We start from the raw sequence: 18252 nt of genomic DNA on the forward strand, positions 1-18252 counted from the left end.
TCACAAGGAAGAAAAAAAAGCAGTAAAGGAAACACTTAGCAGGATGAGCACGCTGTCTGCTGTGGCCTGGGGGCAGGAAGGTGGCTTAAGCAAAGGCAGGGATCAGGAAATCCAGGTCAGTGGCCAGCACTGCCCTTGACCTCCCTGCCCACCAGGTGGGATGGCTGCTCCTGGCACAGCTCCTGTGGCTCCTCTGCAAGCTGCTCCAACAGGATTTACAGACCTCTCTCTTATCAAACCTGGTGGATTTCCTCTCCCACTCCTTTCCCAGCCCTTGCCCTGCACTGGGAGATACAGAGAATGATGCAGCACTGAGGACTGACCTTAGGTCTAGAACGAGGAGACCATCACCACGATTCTGCTTTCCAAGACTCTGGATTTTTAGCAAACACCTACTCTTTCCTGAGTCCACCTTCCCCAGAGGAGAGCTACTCCAGGAAATCATGTCAGTCAAGAGGCCAGGAAAGAAAACTGCAATGTGATACAGGTCTAACCCTCAGAAAGGCTGGGAACGTCTCCTTTTACAGAGGGCCCTCTCAAAAGGAAACCAAGCCACTGTAAATAATGTGTCTGGGAAGAGAAGGCAAACCTCTGAGCATTCCCTTGCCTCCACTGCTTGCTCAGTTACACTGCATCTTTCTTTTGAAGCCAGGCAAAGTTACCCTCTCTGCTTTCTCATTCTGCTCTCCAGCCCAGAGACCCTGCTGTTTTGCTAATCTCACTGCCTGAGACTGGGATTAAAGTTGGATTAGCCAGGCAGATGAATGAGTGGGGCTCCAGACCCTCCACATTTGGTGTTTGTGCTTGCCTCATTTCCTCAGCTCTACCTGGGCGTCCAAGGGAAGAGAAGGGAGTGGATACAGAAAGGGTCATTCTGTCCCTTCCCAAGTGCCATTCCCAGAGTTTACACAAAGTCCTGCTACTGATACAGAGCACAAATCATATTTATACAGACAATTGAAACGGTTTTAGGTATGTGTCCTCAAATACAACAAAATTAACTTCTTCCTTTAAAAGCTCTCCTTGCTATTACTGCTTAAATCAAGGACTCAAGGTACTGCTTATCCCAAATTGAAATTAACAGTTTGAATCCAGTTCGTGGCTGATGAAACTGGATTTTCAGTCTGGATTTTAAGGAAGAGCAGGGAGTTCCTTCCAACATGAGCCAAAAGAAGTCATTGGGACAGTTTGTACAAAGAGGCATGGGACTCTTGGAAAGCTTAGTGACCTTGATCCAGCATTCCTGAGCACATGCTTAACTCACCCCAAAGTGTGTGCTGAAATGCTTGGCTGAGTAAGAATGGGCTTAATCACATGCTTAAACACTTACTGCATGAGCACTTCAGAGATTAAGATTGATTAGGTCCTTCTCCTACCTGTACCTCATACCTTTGTGAAAATCTCATTTCTGAGGCCATGAAGCTCATAAGGAGACACAGAGAACACATTTTTCAACAGGTTGCAAATTTTCCAGCTTCCTGCCCCTTGACCACAGAAGACTTGACCTTTTAAAGGGAGGATAAAACAATTTACTTCCAAGGCCTGATGTCATGAACCCCATCACGAGGTCAGAGTCCAAGTCATACGGGTTTTCCTTCAGTATTGTCAAGGAAGTCTTAGTTCCCAGGACTTACAACTCCTTTAAAACAAACAAAATCCAGATTTTCAGAGCTTGGCTCTGTGAAATAAAGTTGCTAATATTAATATACTTTATTGATCTTAAAGGAATACAGTATGGAAACAAAGGCCATTAACTGAGAGGCTCTGTTTACATCCAAAAATCACACAGCATGAAAGGAGTGAAAGGAGCAGATCCAAACTCAGGTCCCCACAAACTGAGGGCCCCACAAGAACAATGTACAAAGTTTACTTCAGCCTAGACTTAGTCTGGTCCCCAATGTCATTTGGACCATGCCTGTCCATATTTTTTGACTGGAAGCTGTTCCAGGCAGCCATCACTGGGTCAGATCCCCAGATCCTGCTCAAGGGGAAGCACATTTGCCCTGCCCTGGTCAGTGTTCTACCAGAGTGCTCCAAAACTGCTCTGCTGCCCCAAACAACACTGGTCAAGTGGAGATGATCATGGTACACACTTCCAGCCTGCTCTGTTGCTCCAAACCAAGGCACAAGTGGAGACACGGTCAGATGAAGAGAAAAACTCCCCAAGGGCAGCTAATTCCCAAGGCAAAGAGCAGTGGAGGCACTCAGGCTCTAGGATGGTTCATTTGGTTTGTCACCAGATTTTCCTGCAGTTTATAAGCAAATGCAGGGTGTAAAATTGCTGCCCAACAGTGACTCCCAAGGTAGATTCATTATGGACTGAAGTCATGAGGAACACACATGGTTGTGTCCATAACTGTATTGGTGGTACAGGGGATGATGTTCACCATAACAGAGGATTTAGAGTGCCTGCCTGAAAGGGTGGATGAATTTATTGTGCCAGAGGACAAGAGTGACCAAAACCATGTGTCCACAGCCTGGATAAATGCATGTCACCATCAGCCAAGCGTGGAAAGCGAACTTCTTGGCAAAGCAATGCAAAACTGGCCTTCATCAGAAGTTGGGAGGGCAAAAGACTAATAAATATTAGAGTGAGGAAAATTCAATTGCATAGACAACTCCCATTAGTTACTTCAGAGGAACACAGGAAATGGTCTGCTGGGTCAGCAGGATGGTGCACCTCCCCCAGCTAATGGTGCTTCAGCAGCTGCAGGAAAAGACAGTCTTGAGGAGGAGCACACAAGCCTGGCCACTGTTGGCAGTCCAGTCACCTCACACTCTTCCTGGCATCCACAATCATTGGTAGAGCACATCCATCCCTACCTTCTCTTTCCCTCTGAACTTGCTGATGTTACATCCATCTCACTATTTCCAGCAGAAACAAATTCCCTGCTGTGTAAAAAGCACTTTCTAGTATCCCTTTTAAATAGATCCCCCTGGCTTTCATGTATCTCCCCTCATTCCAGAACTGTGAAAATTTTCAAACCCCAAAGCCACTCATAGAATCATAGAACAGTTAAGTTTGGAAAAGACCTCCAAGATCAAGCCTAACTCTTAACTCAAGCACCATCTTGTTCATCACTAAATTAAGTCCCCAAGTGCCACTTTTTGAACACTTCCAGGGATGGTGACTCCACCACTTCCCTGGGATGCTTGTTTCACTGCCTGAACATCCTTTCAGTGAAGAATTTTCTCCTAATATCCAATCCAAACCTCCCCTGGTGCAACTTGAGGCCACTTCCTCATGTCGTATTGCTTGTTAACTGGGAGATCGACCCCACCTGGCTCCACCTTGCTTTCAGGGAGTGGTAGAGGGTGATAAGGTCTCCCCTAAGCCTCCTTTTCTCCAGGCTGAGGCTCCCAGCCCCCTCAGCCACTTCTCTCAATACTTCTGCTTTAGTCCAGTCTTTTCATCCATTCCATTGCCCTTCTCTGGATATGCTCCAGCATCAATTGTTTCTCACCACAGTTTTCCTTCTCTAATGTTAAACTGAGAAAGGTTCAGTTTTTTGTATTAGCAGCTCAGTCATATTTATTTTTGTTGGCTACTCCAAAGGTACATACTCTGAAGTTAGCTATAAAAATTGTATTTAGTGTTTTTGCTTTCTCAAAAATGTCCTTGTTCCCTCTTGTAAGAAAAAACATGTGCCTGGGGAAAGCCATGCCCAGCATGGTGAGTCACCTGCCAAGTGACCACCACTGCTCATCAAGGCCTTTGCAGCCCTTTGTGACAGGAAGGGGTGCAGGTCCCTCAGGGATGGCTTTGCTGGCTGCCACCTGAGGAGTGCCTGACCTTCCTCCGAGCCAACAAACAGATCTGGGGTTACTGAAGGCACGGGACTGCTGTGGAGAATCTGTTTTCAGTGCTTATCCAGCATGAACCCCAAGCCATGAGGAAAGCAGAAAGGAGGGATGCACAGATTCCTGCTAAAGCACCAGGACCAGGAAAGCTGCAGAGGGCTGGGACCTACAGGCTCTCTGCAAGCAGGGGCTGTGCTGTGGAAGGCCAAACCCAGACCTGGGGAATGGAAGCTCATCTCTTGTCCCCAGTTCCTACAGGACTTGGTCAGATGTTTTTTCTGGAAGAAATGAGGCAGAATCCCTGGGAGGACTCCATTTAGTCCAGTCTAACTTACTGAGCAAGGTGCTGGGCTGAAACACCTCCTCTTCCCACCTCTTCTGGAAATGCACATGAACCAGAATCAGACCACTCTATTCATGGGACTCTCCACTCCTCCCTTCCCTCAGAGCCAGCTGTGTGAGCGCTTGCTCCACAGGCACACTGGATTTCTCACGGCAAGCAGGACATCCACAGCAGGGGCCCCACACAGTTGGGACGTCTGGGCACCAGGCCAGAGCCTCTCCCTGACCCCACACACACCAGACACAGCCTGGTTCTTTATTTGCTGACCCACAGCTGGTGGCTGGGGTGAGGCAGAGGAGAGACCCAGAAAGGCTGCTGGAAGGCAGACAGCCCAGGGACACACTCATCCCCTCAGAGTGTGGTGCTGATTCCCTCAGTGGGAGTGATGATGGTGTTCCAGAGGTGTGCAGAAACACTGCATTAGCTGAACCACAAGCAATCCAGCTCAAAGGGCTCTGCTCAAGTTCCTTTATGCTCCTGTACTTTCTTGCACACTAATCCCAAAACTCCCCTCTACCACCTACCCCCACCTTGAAACAGCTCCCAGTGCAATGAAACATTCCCGCTTCAGACTTCCAAAAACAACCATGAACACTAGGGATAATTAAAAAGTGAACATCATGAAAAATACACTGGAAAGCCAGGTAGCTTAAAGAAGTGCCAGATATTCAACTGGTCTCCAAGACCATCAGATGTTTTTCAACCTAACATTGCAAAAACTTACTAACTCAGATGTGTTTCCTAAATCAGAACCAGAGATGAGAATGTGTTTTGTGTATTGGGACCATATCAAGTACTTTTCCAGCACTGTTAAGATCTGTTATTAAAAAAAAAGAAAAAAAAAAGAAAAAAAGGAGGGGGTTGGGTGTTGATAGAAAAAAACTAGGGCTGGATAAAGGATTCTGGATGCTTACCTAAATCATGTAAGAAAAGGAAAATTCCTTCCCCAAACTGAAAAGGCTCAGATGCAATTAAGAGGGAGATACCATCAGCCCATTTCCAAGTCTGGTATTAAGCTATTCAACAAGAGAACTGCAGAATACAGTGGCTGCAGATGATACAGCCTTAGCGATATTTAGGCCGTTATTTTCTTTTTTTACTCAATTATCTGAAAAGAAACCATTCAGCAGCTCACTTTTCAAAGCCAGCCTCTCTCACCTGGTACAAGGCATTCTGCTATAGCAATGCAATTAAAAACTCATCATCCCAATGCCACTGGGCAATGGTTTGTCTTTCCACCAGCAGCTCCTTTACAGCCAGAGAGAGTGCATGGCTGAGGATCCTCTCTGCTGCTCTCCCACACCTTTGAGGAGATTTACAGGGATTTGCTCATGTTTTTCTCACTCAAAGAGAGATTATGTGGCATGATTAAGAGATATTCTAGGAAAGAAACTACCAGCTTCCACCAGACATTCCCTTTGTTTGATATAACACCCATCAGTTATTAATGGGATGGCTTTAAGCTGTTGCTTAGCTTAGTAATGCCATATTTAACAGCAAACATTACTTTTCTCCCCTCTCTGTAGTGGCAGCCTTTGTCCAGCAGTTTCTGGGTGAATTATTCTAAGCCAATATATAATTTTTTTCATTTTTTCATACATATATATATATATATATATATATATATATATATATATATATATGAACAGGCTGCCTTTCCATGTATAAAGTAATAGGAGAGTTATCAGCAAATAAGGGGTGTTACAGCTTTTGCTGTTTCATGGGAGATGGAAGTGCAAGGACTTTCTGGGTCACTGAATCCACAGCCTGGTGATCTACTGCAAAACTCTTATAGAAACTGATTTTCCACTCCTTATAAAAATAAAAAAAAAAACAAATAAACCACAAATTGGAAAATAATAATATGCAACATTATAAATAGGGATTTACTACACTGCAGATTAAAAAATAAAATGTGCCTCTTAGGAAAAATGTTCCCACTGTCTCAGAAGCTGCTCCCTGAGATGTTGAATTCTGAATGGATCTTTCCTTTCCACATTCATGATGGAAAGAAACATGGGGGAAAAAAATAACCTGCTCTGCCTTTCAGGTGGGTGACAGCAGGAAGGACACAGAGGAGCCACAAAGGAAAGCTCTGCTCAGACCTTGCTATGGAATGGACAGGCTGCACACGTATCCCTGAATCCACACCAGCCACAACACCCACTCCAGTTGTTTGTCCATTGCTTTGTGGATGCCAAAGCAGAAGATGAACCTGCAGCCATCAGCTCAAGCTGCCCAAAACCTCCAACATTCCCACCAAGCATCTCCAAAGGTTTTGTTGTGAATGGAAGCAGTGCTGCCTATGGAGGGCTCCTTTCTCCTTTGCTGCCAGACTCCCCTCCAGTCCCAAGGGAATGAGACAGAGACCAGTGGGGGACCCAATTGTCACCTTCCATGACCCCGCTAGGGCTGTAATAGAGCCAACAGCCAAAGCCACAGAGGGCACCATGGACAGGCAGCCTGTGCTCTCCTCCACCCAGCCCAGCTCCCAGAGCACACAGCTCTTGGGGATTCACTTACTGGACATTCCATGGGGACACCTGTTGTATCCCACAGATCGATTTGGTTACAGAAACCAACCATCTGTCCCAGTGTTGTACCAACCAAAGTCTGCAAGCACCCAGACAGAGAGCAGGATTAATGTTATACTTCCATCTGGTCTGAAACACGAGCTGCCCACCAGCAACAACCTGAAGATGCCTCTGAGCTCCTAAATCCCACCTTGCCCTTGGAAAAATGCAAGCTATGAGAAGAACAAGAGAAGCCGTGACAAGCCAATTCCCTCAAAGCACAAGTCACATCCACAGCAGCATTTTAAACTTGCCCCTTTTCCTGCATGGCTGAATGCAAGGAACGTTATCAGGTCACATCAGGAGGCATCTAAGTGGTGACAACATCAATATAAAAGCACTGACTGGGTCTGCACCAATGTAACAAACTTTAAAAAGTATTAAAACAGACTGTTTATTACAGCATATGATGTGTTATATTAATTTACACAATGATATATATATATATATATAAAAACAGCCATTGATGATGTACAGTAAATTGGACATCAACAGGAATATTAAAACTACTGATACTCATGCACGTGACATGCATATGGGTTTTTTTTTCTTTTTCAAAAGCAGTTTTACACAATATAATGAAGTTACTAAGCCTTGGTCAGCTGCTCCAGCTGCAGTTTACTCTGGACACCACCACCACCATCTGCAGTGGGACTCCCAGGAGATCGGAGCAGAGTGCACTCCAGGGAAAGCGACTTAACCTTGGAGACAGATTGAACAGGAGCCCTTTCCTGGTGAGGGAAGGCTGGGGGAGGACAGGAGTGAGTTTCAAGAAGAGAATCAACAAGAAAAGAAAAAAAACCAGACCAGAGTATCAGAAGGAAAAAGTTCAAGATGTGGCAATAGCAGCAGCAGAAAGGGACAAGCAAAAACATTAAGAAACACCTTCACTCCCTCCCCTTTATTCCCTAAAAACTTATGACCTTAAGCTGTCGATATCCTGTATTAAGACCCAGACCTGGAAAAACTAGGCAAGGAAGATCCACTCCCAGAAACATTTTAGCCTTTTCTCAAAGCCTTCTGACACCACGCGCTGGAGGCTGTTCACCACTGAAATGGCAGTGTTGTGTTGTTGGGTTTTTTTAAACAAGTGTAACGGTCTTTTATTTCCACATAAAAGGCACTAGTATCCACCCAAGTTCTGAAGACAAGTGACATAATTTACCTTAAGTTTTAAATATTTGTATTAAAAAAAAAAAAAATCTGTGGAAATATGTACAAAAAAAAAAGCACCTTGCTTCCAAAAGCAGAAGCAGATACATTCCACCAAGTCACCTCACTAGACGGTCGTCATGAGCTTGAGGGAGCCTGACCGAAAGCGGAGGATCTTCTTCTTGAGGTTATGGGAGGCTTTGATTTTGACAAAAGCCTTGGCCGCATTTTCATGCAGCTCTGGTGCTGTGACTGTTTGGATGGGGAGCGTCTGGACAAACTGGGACCAAATCAGGCCCCCGCTCTCATCAGAGTCACTGGTGGTCGTGCTCTCCCCTACAAACTCCACCTCGCTCAGGCTCGACTCGCTGTCTCCAAAGCAGTTCGTGGTGTAGTTGCTCTGCTCGTCCTCACTTGTGTCCACCACGGTGGAGTGGAACAAGGACTCGCACTCGGCCGAGTACTCCGAGTCGCTGGCCACGTAGGCGTAGGGGCTGACGTAGGGCAGGGGCACCTGTGAGTAGACCCCCACACCCTCCCGCCGGTTCCTCCTCACCCTCCTCAGGGCCTCCTCATAGGAGATCTCTGCTGAGGACTTCCAGCGGCGGTAGTCGGCACGCTTGTGCTTGGGCTTGGCCACCACAACCTCCCGGCCGTGCCCATGGGAGCGGAGGGCGGATCTGTGCAGGCCGGCCTGCCGGCCCGGGAGGCTCGGCTCCAGCGGCAGGCCGCCGCCTCTCTTCCCCCGTGACGAGGGCTTTTTCAGTTTCTTATTTGTATCCAACTCCTCGGGGAAGCGGCACTTCTTGCCGACCAGTTTGGCTTTCTCCCTCAAGGTCTGTGAGTTGTTTTCCACCCCGTTGGCAAGGTGGGACCTGTGTTTCAACGCAGAGCTTTTCAAAATCTTGACGTTGCGGGTGCCTTTGTGAAGCTTCATGCTCTGCTGCTGGGCCGGGATGTACTGGGCGTTCACCAGCAGCCCATCATCCAGGCTCTGTGAGGAAGAGCCCTCGCTTTTGAAATCCAGCGCGGGCCTCTCCTCCACAGCCGGTGACGAGGAGCGAGCGGCCTGCAAGCTGCTCTTCAACAGGATCTTTTTGGGAGGCTGGCTGACCCTGTTCTCTGGCTGCAGCACCACCGGCTTCCCTGGGGTGTCTTTGGGAGATGCAGCAAAAAGCTGGCCGTTCTCCTTGGGGCCATCCCCGGCCGTGCCTGTGGTGTTGCGGCCCAGCTCCAGCGGTGCTGGTTTGGCACCCCGTGGCAGGTGCTTGCTCTGGAGCTCCGTTGTTGTGCCGGGTGGGAAAGCTGCTGGCAAAGGGGCCTTCCTACTCTCCAGCTGCTCCCCAGCCGGCTCCCTTGGCCTCTGCTTTAACGGGGAGGGAGCTGTGTGGTCCAGAGCAGGAGCCCCACCAGGAGGCAAACACACTGGCTTGGAGCTCTTCAGGTTCACCACATTGCCGTGGGCCACCATTGCTGCCGGCTGGCGGACGCACATGCTCCCATGCCTCAAGATTCCTTTGGCGGCATCGGCGTTGAGACTCGTCCGGGGTTTGTTAGTCCTTACTGCGTGAGTCTTTTTCTGAACCAGGCTTAAGATGTAGCTGTCTATTCTCTTGCTGGTGGAAGGGCACGGAGCCGGCCAGGAGCTCTGCGCAGGGAAGGCGCTGGCGGATTGTCCCGAGTCCGTTTCAGATGGGGTGCAAACGTCGCTCAGATCGCAAGGGAGCCTCTCCTCTTCTCGCTGGGGGTTCTCAGTCACGGGGAGGAGGAACATGGGGCTCTGCACAGCCACGGCGTGGAGCGGGCTGGGGTAGCGGTAGATGTCGTTCCCGTTTTTAGACACCAGATCGCACTGGTACTTGGGATGAACATCTGCAACGACATCGAGGGAATTTGAGTGCGGTGTGGATAAAGAGCGACAGACAGAGCCTGCGGTCTGGTCCTCATGCTGGCCTTCCTTATTATAGTCCATCCAGCCTATGAGATCTGAAAGGCATTTTAGGAGAGTTTAGAGAGCCTGCCAGGGATAGCTGTGCTACGTTTTTAATGTGCTGCCAAGGACACCGGTCCATCTAGGCACACAATGCAAAGCTTTAACTACAGCAGCAGCAATTTTGCAACCAGGGATGCTGTTCAAGCATTACAAAAAGCAGCACTATCCTTCTGTGGGTCTCCCTGTCACTGCATTTTTGTGGGATTTACCCCACAAGGACTACATGGTTAAAACAATAAAAATCACAGCCCTAATGAGAATGTGTACATTGGTTTCAAACCTGTGCCCAGGTTGTTAAGATCTTCCTATCTTCCTTTCAAGCCACCCAGAAGTCTGCAAGGGTCTCTTATTTGTTACACAGTCACCTGTGAAACTCTGCAGGCCTCAGCAAATATGAATTTTAAATCCAAAGAGAAACATAAAAAATACAGACAAGAGAACAATTAATTCTTGTAGCTTATTGACAAATTTCACTTCTGGATTCTTTCAAGCATGTCTCAGGTCAGGAAAAAAAATCCAGACTTAATTTTATTGTTGTTTTTATTATTGTTACTACTATTATTATAATAATATTTATAGCAATGCTAATAGCAATAACAGATGCTCCTTTTGGGTGATAAGTGGTTAAAGAATGGGAAACATGTTTTCACACAAGTACAAGGAGTGCAGGTCAATCCAGCTGACATCCTAGCCTTGGCTCTGCAAAGAGAGTTCTGCCAGAGAAATCCAGTGCATTTCACGAGGCATGAGTCAGATTTAATGGCTAATTACTGGCTAAGAAGTTTACTAGAGAGGTAAGCGACCTTAAGAGCAGGGCTTCCACCCAAGCACCTAAGATTACTATTATTTTTTAAGCTTAAGTTGCCCCTGTCTTCTGGGGTAGGGGTACAATCTAAATGATCCTCTGCCAGTCCTGTTTTCTGCCCTTGGGCTGGAAACTTCAGCCAGGGTACTCTGAATGGAATGCTCAGTGCTCATCACTTATCTAAGGCTTATTTCAAAGACGTCTCATGGGCATTGATGAAATTTGCTGATAGAGATGATGTTCCTGTGTGAGCAGGAGAGAATGAACAGGGAAGTTAAGAGCATAAACTTCCTCCAGATCACCTCTCAGTTTTCCTGCATTTCCTAAATTCTATGTTGGCTTCAAGGAATGTTGACAATAAGGCATTTTTGAAATTTGACAGTTTGTGAAATTTCATCCCTGAAAGTGAGACTGTATGAATAATGAGAGGTATATGTTTTTGTGATGTATACAGAAAAAACAGCAATGCAATCAGCTGGAATTCCTTGTGTGTGTGGTTTTTTTTTTCTTGTTTTAATGTATGGCACATGAAGATCACATATACCTTACAACAGGGAGCATTAAATTACCTCGAGCTGCTCATAGGAAAACTTAGAGGACTTGTCAGCATCTCAGAATGAATGTATTCCAGGCTGCATTTTCCCAATTCAGAAACCCAAGAGCATGAATTATTCTGTCCTTGATTCACAACAAATCACTATAAGGTAACTTTAAGGAGCGGAATGCAAAGTGGAAATGCTGTGGTTGGAATCATCCTCCCCAGCCCAGAATGAGCTAAAGCTTTAGAGAAGTTCTGCAGTCAGTAACACTGGATCACAGCAGCCCTATTGAAGAGTCTCTTCTGGAGAACAGAGGAGGCCTTCCTAATGAACCATCCCACAAATCAAGGCTTGCATCTTCAGACTGGTCTCTGCACAAGAGACAAAATGTACCTGGCCTGTTCATGATGTCTATGTGTCTATACTATATAAATGAAGAATACACCTCACCATGCTCACCCAGGGTCAAGGACCATCAGAATTGACAAAATGACTGCTAAAAACATGTGCCCTGACCCCCTAAAACCTGTAGCCAGCTCCTTCCTCTGTGACTTTATTGCTGACATGGCTATGAGCTATTGTTAATTATTGCTATTCACTAAAAATGCTTTTTCTAAAGAAAGAGAAATCAGCTGACTGATGTGTTTCTGTGTACAGGTACCACTGCCCTCTGCTGGGTAGAGCAGCTGCCAGATCTTCACATGCCATTTTTATGCGTTTAGAGTGACAAATTCATGTGCAAAGCTGGAGCAGTGGAGGGCAAACAGTCCTGCCTCATGACCCATGTACGTGAGAGGCACTGGGACCTTTTCAGAGCATTATATGGCACATGAAAGGAAGAAGGGTTAATCCAACCCAGGTACTCCTGAGGCAGTATTTCCAAAGCCAAAGCCACCTCCTGGAGTATGATGTATTCCACCTGCTTTTACTATACCTGCAGATTTAGGGCGTCCATCTGAGATATTCAGTGTTGCCTCCAAAGGGCTGCAAAAGCAAGTGCTAGAATGGCAACTGGATAAACACTCACTGAAGACAGAGTTAGATGAATTGGAAAGCGATCCAGAAGCTCCATCACTCAGCTCATAAAACCCTATAAAAATAAGAGTTTGGATTTATATTAGTTATGTCTACACAAAGTTACTATTTGTGTCCCTAGAAAGGCAGTCAAGCTGGTGTTTGAGTTGGCTTGCTCTAACAAGTAGTTATGGGATTTCATTCAGTCACCCCAAAAACAGCCAACAATTTAGTAATATCCTTAGTGCCATGAATTTATTTTGTTTAAAAGTAAAGCACTTAAAACAGCAGAACTTATCTCAGCATATGGATTTTTTTTTAAACTTTACAAGGGTTGGGGTTCTAACTCTTTCAGGGATTTTCAGATTTTAGCAACAAGGATCCAGGCTGTGTTTGGCAGCTCATTCATTTAATAGAGTGTTATACTTCCAAGCCAGACTCTCCAACTATTACTTAACTATAAAAGTGTTGGGCCCAGTGCTATCCATTACTTTCCTCAAAGTTCTGGAGATAAACATAATATTTGTGGATTACAAGAAAAAAGAAAAATGGTAAATAATGTGCAGATGCAGCAAATTTAATTTCCTGGTAAACTAGGACTACTCAAGGAAAAATGACATACCACAACCAAAATTTAAATTGTTCATTTAGGAGTAAGGAATGCAGAGCATGCCTACAGAATGGGGATGCATCCTGGAAAACAATAATCTTGGAAAGGGCTTAGTCAGCGTGGAAAAGCAGCTCAATCAAGCTTAATGATATGGCAAAAAAAAAAAAAAAAAAAGCTAATGAGATTGTTGGATGTACAAAGAGGCTAATGAATAGCAGCAGGGAAATGACTTCAGCAGTCTACATGGCCCTGGTAAGAAACACTGGAACGGTGAGCCCAGTCCTTGAATCCAGCATGCATAAAACAAAGCTAAAAAATTGGAAGGAGGCCACCAAGCTATTTAGGAGCTTGGAAAAATGCCTTAAAATGAATGACTTCAAGAACTTGACCTGTTTAGCTCATCAAATGAAAGGCAGAATTATAATGTATAGCACCTCCAAGAGGAGGAAAAGCTGGCTATTAGAAAAGACCTCTCTTCAGGGGAGAAAAGGATATAAAAATATCAGTGCTGGAACAAGTCAGATGCAGACTAGAAATTAGCAATGGCTTTAACCATTGCTAGTTGGAGGATTCTCCACTTTTTGGTGTGTTCAGAACAGGTCTAGGGGCCTCTAGGAAAGGCTCCCCATAGTTAAATACCACTTACTGGCTTCAGCACAGTTAGAATGAGATGAAATTCAACATATGGGGGATGAAATTGTTTGATTCCGTGCTCCTTTCTGGCTGTATGACCACTTTTGATATCCTCCTCCTGATAATGGTGCTTCTTTTCACCATTTTTCCTTCAGCCTCCTCCCTAATATACACGACAATTGGAACTTTTCAAACTAATGTGAGGATGGCCTTGAAAAAACAAATGCCCCAAACACTAAAAATCTAATTAAGCTTGAAATGCTCCTCTGAAAGGAGCAACCAGCAGCCTTTCCAGTGGTCACTGAACTCTGTTAGTAGGGATTAATTATCAGAGTGTGAACGAGATGTAGACATTTACTGCTGCAGTACTGAAAACTCCAGCACTAAAATCTACAGCCAGTTTAATTCCAGGTCCCAGGGGAGGCTGGATTTTGCTGAGCACTGCCCTTACCTGAACTTGGACGACTGTCTGTCTCCAGGTGCTCATCTGTCGTTTTCTCCACGTCCAGGCGGAGATCACTTATTTGCTTATCCAGCTCTTGCAACTGATTTAATAACCCAGCATCCCTCCTCCTCAAGCAGTTCTGCAAAAGAAGAGGACAAAGAACATCAGCTCCTTCAGTGGGGCAGATGTGAAGGGGTCCCAAGGACCAACAGACTTCTCTATCTAAGCCTTGTGAAAAACCTCGTCAATATTCTTTTATATAAAAATCACACAAAGCCCTGACATTTTAGATGGATGCTCTGGATAAATACTTCAGTGAAAAATTAAGCAGGCACTTCATCCCAGCCTGTTCCAGCCAGTTCTGCATGAGGAGCATGTCCCACAGCTCAGGAAGACCAACGGGCTGTGCTGACCACAGCTGGAAGAACAAAGCTGGATTGTGTGATAGGGCCCAAGCAGACCTGTGCCCATGGAACGGGCAAGGACGGCTGTGCCAGCCGAGCAGGGCACGTTCCCCACCACACTGGTGTTACTCAGAGATCACATCTGCTCACACAATGGCACCAAACAGCTCTGCCAACAAGTGCCTGTGGTGTGGGAACCGCCTTGTTCTGCTGCACATGATGAGCTTAGAGCCCACCATCCAGAGAGGGAGATTCCCAGGGCTGGGATCACAGCCCTTTTATTAGTTTTGCAGTGCAGCAGGAAGGAAGAGTAATTCTTCCTCTTCTCCCATTATAATTGTATGAAATTGCTGCGAGATGAATTTTAAGGCTATTTATGAAGGTAATTTGATGGCATAAAATAAGCAATAAGAAATTATTTTGCAAGGCACTCATTAACCCACGGTCAACACAATCAGTTTCCCCCAGTGTATTATAATGTTGCTTATCCATCATCTGTTCAGCTTCATACCCTTTAATTGCTCTGGCTTTGGGGACAGGGGAGGAGGCAGGAGGAAGGTTCATCTACTTTTGTTTCTTTGAGCGCATCATTTGACTGGCACCCAGGGGTTCTCTGACACATTCATTGCAATGAGTTTTGATGCTCATAGCTGGACTAGTTCTGAACCCATTAAATCCAGGATAATCTTTTCCATAGAGTGAACCAGTCATAGAATCATAGGTTCATAGAAGGGTTTGGGTTGGAAGGAACCCTAGAGATCACCTTGTTCCAACCTCCTTGCCATGGGCAGGGACATCTTCCACTAGACGAGTTGCTCAGATCCCTGTCCAGCCTGGCCTTGGGCAAAGGGAGAGCACATGCTAAAAGCGCTGGCAAGCACTGGTTGAAGATGTGCTGGCGTTTAAGGCCATCCTTTGGAGAACCAAAGGGGTGACCCCAAGCCTTCTCCCCCATTCCTGCGGGAGCCAGGGCTGGCTGGCAGCCAGGCTGGAGGAGGTGATGGGTTCAAGGGATGACTTCGCTGCGCCACCTACTGCCACCAGCGCCCCCTCCCCCAGTCAGCACCGCATCTGGTTCCAATCTGCAATGTCAAGTGCACAAATTAAAGTGCTACCACAAATCTCCGACTTTTTTTTTTTTTTTTTTTTAGTAATGATTCCGTGGTCCTTCACTACGGCTTTCGGCTGCCAGACAGCCCCTTCTCAGCAGAAAAAAAAAATTTTTTGTCTTTTTCAAAAGGAAATAACCCTAACCTAACTAAACCAAAAGGGTAAAAAAATAAAATAAAAAGAAAGGAGGAAAAAAGGGTGTGGGGTGGGGAAAAGAAAAAATCAGGGAAATAAATTAGGGAAATCAATCCAACTTCTCCCTGGGTGAAAGCAAATGCTGAGCCGCGCACAAAGAGCGCCAGGCACAGCTGTACGCTATTTTCATTGAAAAATGATCTGCCGCTTCATGCCGCCCTCCATCTCTTCCCACATCAGCTCCAAAGCGCGTCCTCCAACAAAAGCATCCCTTCCTTACGGGCCCGATCCCGCCGGTGCCCGAGCGCCCGCTGCCTCCTCCCGGGGCTGGACCCGGAGCCGGCTCCCAACTTCCATTCATGGCAACGGCGGCGCCTCTCTTGCCATGAATGGAAGTGGCACCGCCGGCCCGGCTCCGGGACCCGAGGGGAACCGTGCGGCCACCGGCACAACGCCGGCACCACCCGGCCACCTCCGAGCTGTCACCGGCCCGCCCTCACCTGCGCGCCGTGCCGGGTGACAGCGGGCCGGGGGTGCCGCCCGCGGGGCGTCCCTGCTCCTTCCTCGGCTCTCCGCGGGCAGCGGAGTCACAGGGACACGGGCACACCCGCGGGTCACAGCGACACGGGGGCACCGAGCGGGTCACAGCGACACAGGGGCACCAAGCGGGTGACACCGACACAGGCAGCACCCGCGGGTCACAGAGACATGGGCACACCCGCGGGTCACACCGACACGGACAGCACCCGCGGGTCACACCGGTAAGGGCAGAACGCACGGGCCACAGCGACACGGGGGCACCGAGGGGGCGCGCATCGCCCGGCGCTCCCCGCCCGCATCCCGCGGCGTTCACCACTCGCATCCCGCGGCGCCCCCCGCCCCCGCTCACCAGCTGCCTCCGCAGGAGGAGGATGTTCTCCTCCAGGAACTTCTCCTCCAGGCTGCGCGGCGGCGGCCCCTCTGCCGGCGGCTCCCCGCGGCCGCCCTGCGCCCCGGGCCCCGCTCCCGCCGGCCGCCGCAGCAGGAGGCTCTTCACCAGCAGCTCCTGCCGCTGCCGCAGGTACTCCAGCTCGCCCAGCCCGGCCAGCGTGGCCTCCAGCCTCTCCCGGGTGCGCTGCCGCTCCGCCTCCGCTTCGCCCTTCTCCCGCCAGCGCGCATCGGGCTCCCGCGGTGCCCCCGCGGCTCCCCCCGCCGCCTGTCCCGGCCCCGCCGCCGCCGCGGCGCTCGCCACGGGGCTCGCCTTCATCGCCGGGGACGGGGGCGGCCGCCGCTGCCAGCCCTGCCCGCGGGGGCACCGCGCCGAGCCCCGCGCCGCTGCCGCCGCTGCCGCTGCCGCTGCCGCCGCCGCCGGGCGCGAATGGTCCGCGGGGCGCCCGGCTGCTTCCCCGGCTGCCACCGCCCCGCGCCCGCCCACCGCCCGCCTCCCTCCCTCCTCCATCCCTCCTTCCAGCCCGCCTTCCTCCCCGCCCGGCCGCGGCTCCACGCCCGCGGTCGCCTCGCTCCTCATCCTCCTCCTCCTCTCCCCTCCGCTCGCCGCGGGGTGCGGGGCGGTGGGGGATGCGGGAGTGCAAACCGCTGACCTTCCCAAAAACTCCATCCGTGACCTCTGGAGCCCTGCACGGTGTAGTCACGGACGATCACAGAGTTATTGTTATAGAATGGCAGAATGGTTTGAGTTGGGATATTAAAACCACCTCGTTCCAACCCCGCTGTGCCATGGGCACGGACACCTCCACTAGACCTGGCTGCTCCAAGCTCCGTCCAAACTGGCCTGGAACACTGCCAGGGATGGAGTATCCAGAGCTTCTATGGGGAACCTGTGCCTCACACCCTCACAGAGAAGAATTTCTTCCTAATTCCTAATCTAAACCTGCCCTCTGTCAGTTTAAAGCCAAACGCTGCTTGTACAGACCAACACATCCAAACCAGGAGCAAAAATGATGCATCTGGGGGAAAAAAAATCCAGGCATGAAGAGGTGACGGTGTAAGGAGAGGGAAAAGTGGAAAGCACAGGAGAACATGGAAGTCCTTGCACTGGGGTGCTGACCATGGCATGGGCAGTGGGATCAAAGCACTGGTGAGCAGTTGCTTCAAAGCCTGTGTGAAAAAACCAGTCCAAAAAAGCCATAATGAAGTGAACTTTGCAGCAGCACGCAGGCTAATTGCAGCAAAGGATCTGCAATTAGGTTTTCAATGGGCATGTGGTGGAAAGAGGCGGAGAGTGGAATGCAGATGCTGAAGGGGGAAAAAAAAGGAAAATGTTAGTTTCAAAATAGAGTGAAAATTGATTTGCAGACATGTACTAAGGGGAGAAAATGGAAGAGGAAGAAACAAGCATTGAGTCCTCCACAATGTGGGGTTTGTTTGGGAAGATGTGAGCCCACTGTACAGCAGCTCTCATGGACATTATGAACATAATGAAATGCTCTTTCTCATTATCCCTGAAAAGATTATGTTTGTGGTACTGGAAGGTCTCAGATGGAATTTGTCTCCTCATTGCCCTGCTGTTTGCAGCACATAACACACAGTGCTGTGCCATACCTGGTGAGTCCTTGTCCTGAGAGCCACAGCTGGCAAAATCCTTTACTTCACAGTCCTCTTAAACCACTGTAAAGTGCTTTCAAAACAGGACATCCACTTCTTCTTGCAGCTTAAAACCAGCTCTCCCAAATCCTGGCCCAGATGCAGGTGAGGG

General features: G+C 48.4%; 1 protein-coding gene across 2 annotated transcripts; it reads right to left on the bottom strand.

The window, feature by feature from the left end:
* Window positions 1-7194: 7194 nt before the first annotated feature.
* Window positions 7195-16971, bottom strand: DACT1 (dishevelled binding antagonist of beta catenin 1). Of its 2 annotated transcripts, none has more exons than XM_074543977.1 (4): window positions 16447-16971; window positions 13915-14047; window positions 12141-12296; window positions 7195-9741 (listed from the first exon to the last, which is right to left on the bottom strand). In XM_074543977.1, exons 1-4 carry the CDS (start codon window positions 16801-16803, stop codon window positions 7997-7999), a joined length of 2391 nt encoding a protein of 796 aa, XP_074400078.1. In that variant the 5' UTR covers window positions 16804-16971; the 3' UTR covers window positions 7195-7996. The 2 variants fall into 2 exon arrangements, with proteins under 2 accessions (XP_074400078.1, XP_074400076.1); XM_074543975.1 differs by having other exon boundaries at window positions 7195-9855; window positions 16447-16931.
* Between the last annotated feature and the right edge of the window lie 1281 nt (window positions 16972-18252).

The sequence above is a fragment of the Zonotrichia albicollis genome, chromosome 6, assembly GCF_047830755.1.
Source record: "Zonotrichia albicollis isolate bZonAlb1 chromosome 6, bZonAlb1.hap1, whole genome shotgun sequence".
Lineage (NCBI taxonomy): Eukaryota > Metazoa > Chordata > Aves > Passeriformes > Passerellidae > Zonotrichia > Zonotrichia albicollis.

Excerpts from the sequence above, each read along its gene's own strand:
- DACT1 (XM_074543975.1), bottom strand. The coding sequence starts at position 16,803 with ATGAAGGCGAGCCCCGTGGCGAGCGCCGCGGCGGCGGCGGGGCCGGGA. Across the intron at positions 14,048-16,446 it reads TCCTCCTGCGGAGGCAGCTG|AACTGCTTGAGGAGGAGGGA; the intron begins GTGAGCGGGGGC and ends CTTCTTTTGCAG. Across the intron at positions 12,297-13,914 it reads AGACAGTCGTCCAAGTTCAG|GGTTTTATGAGCTGAGTGAT; the intron begins GTAAGGGCAGTG and ends TTATTTTTATAG.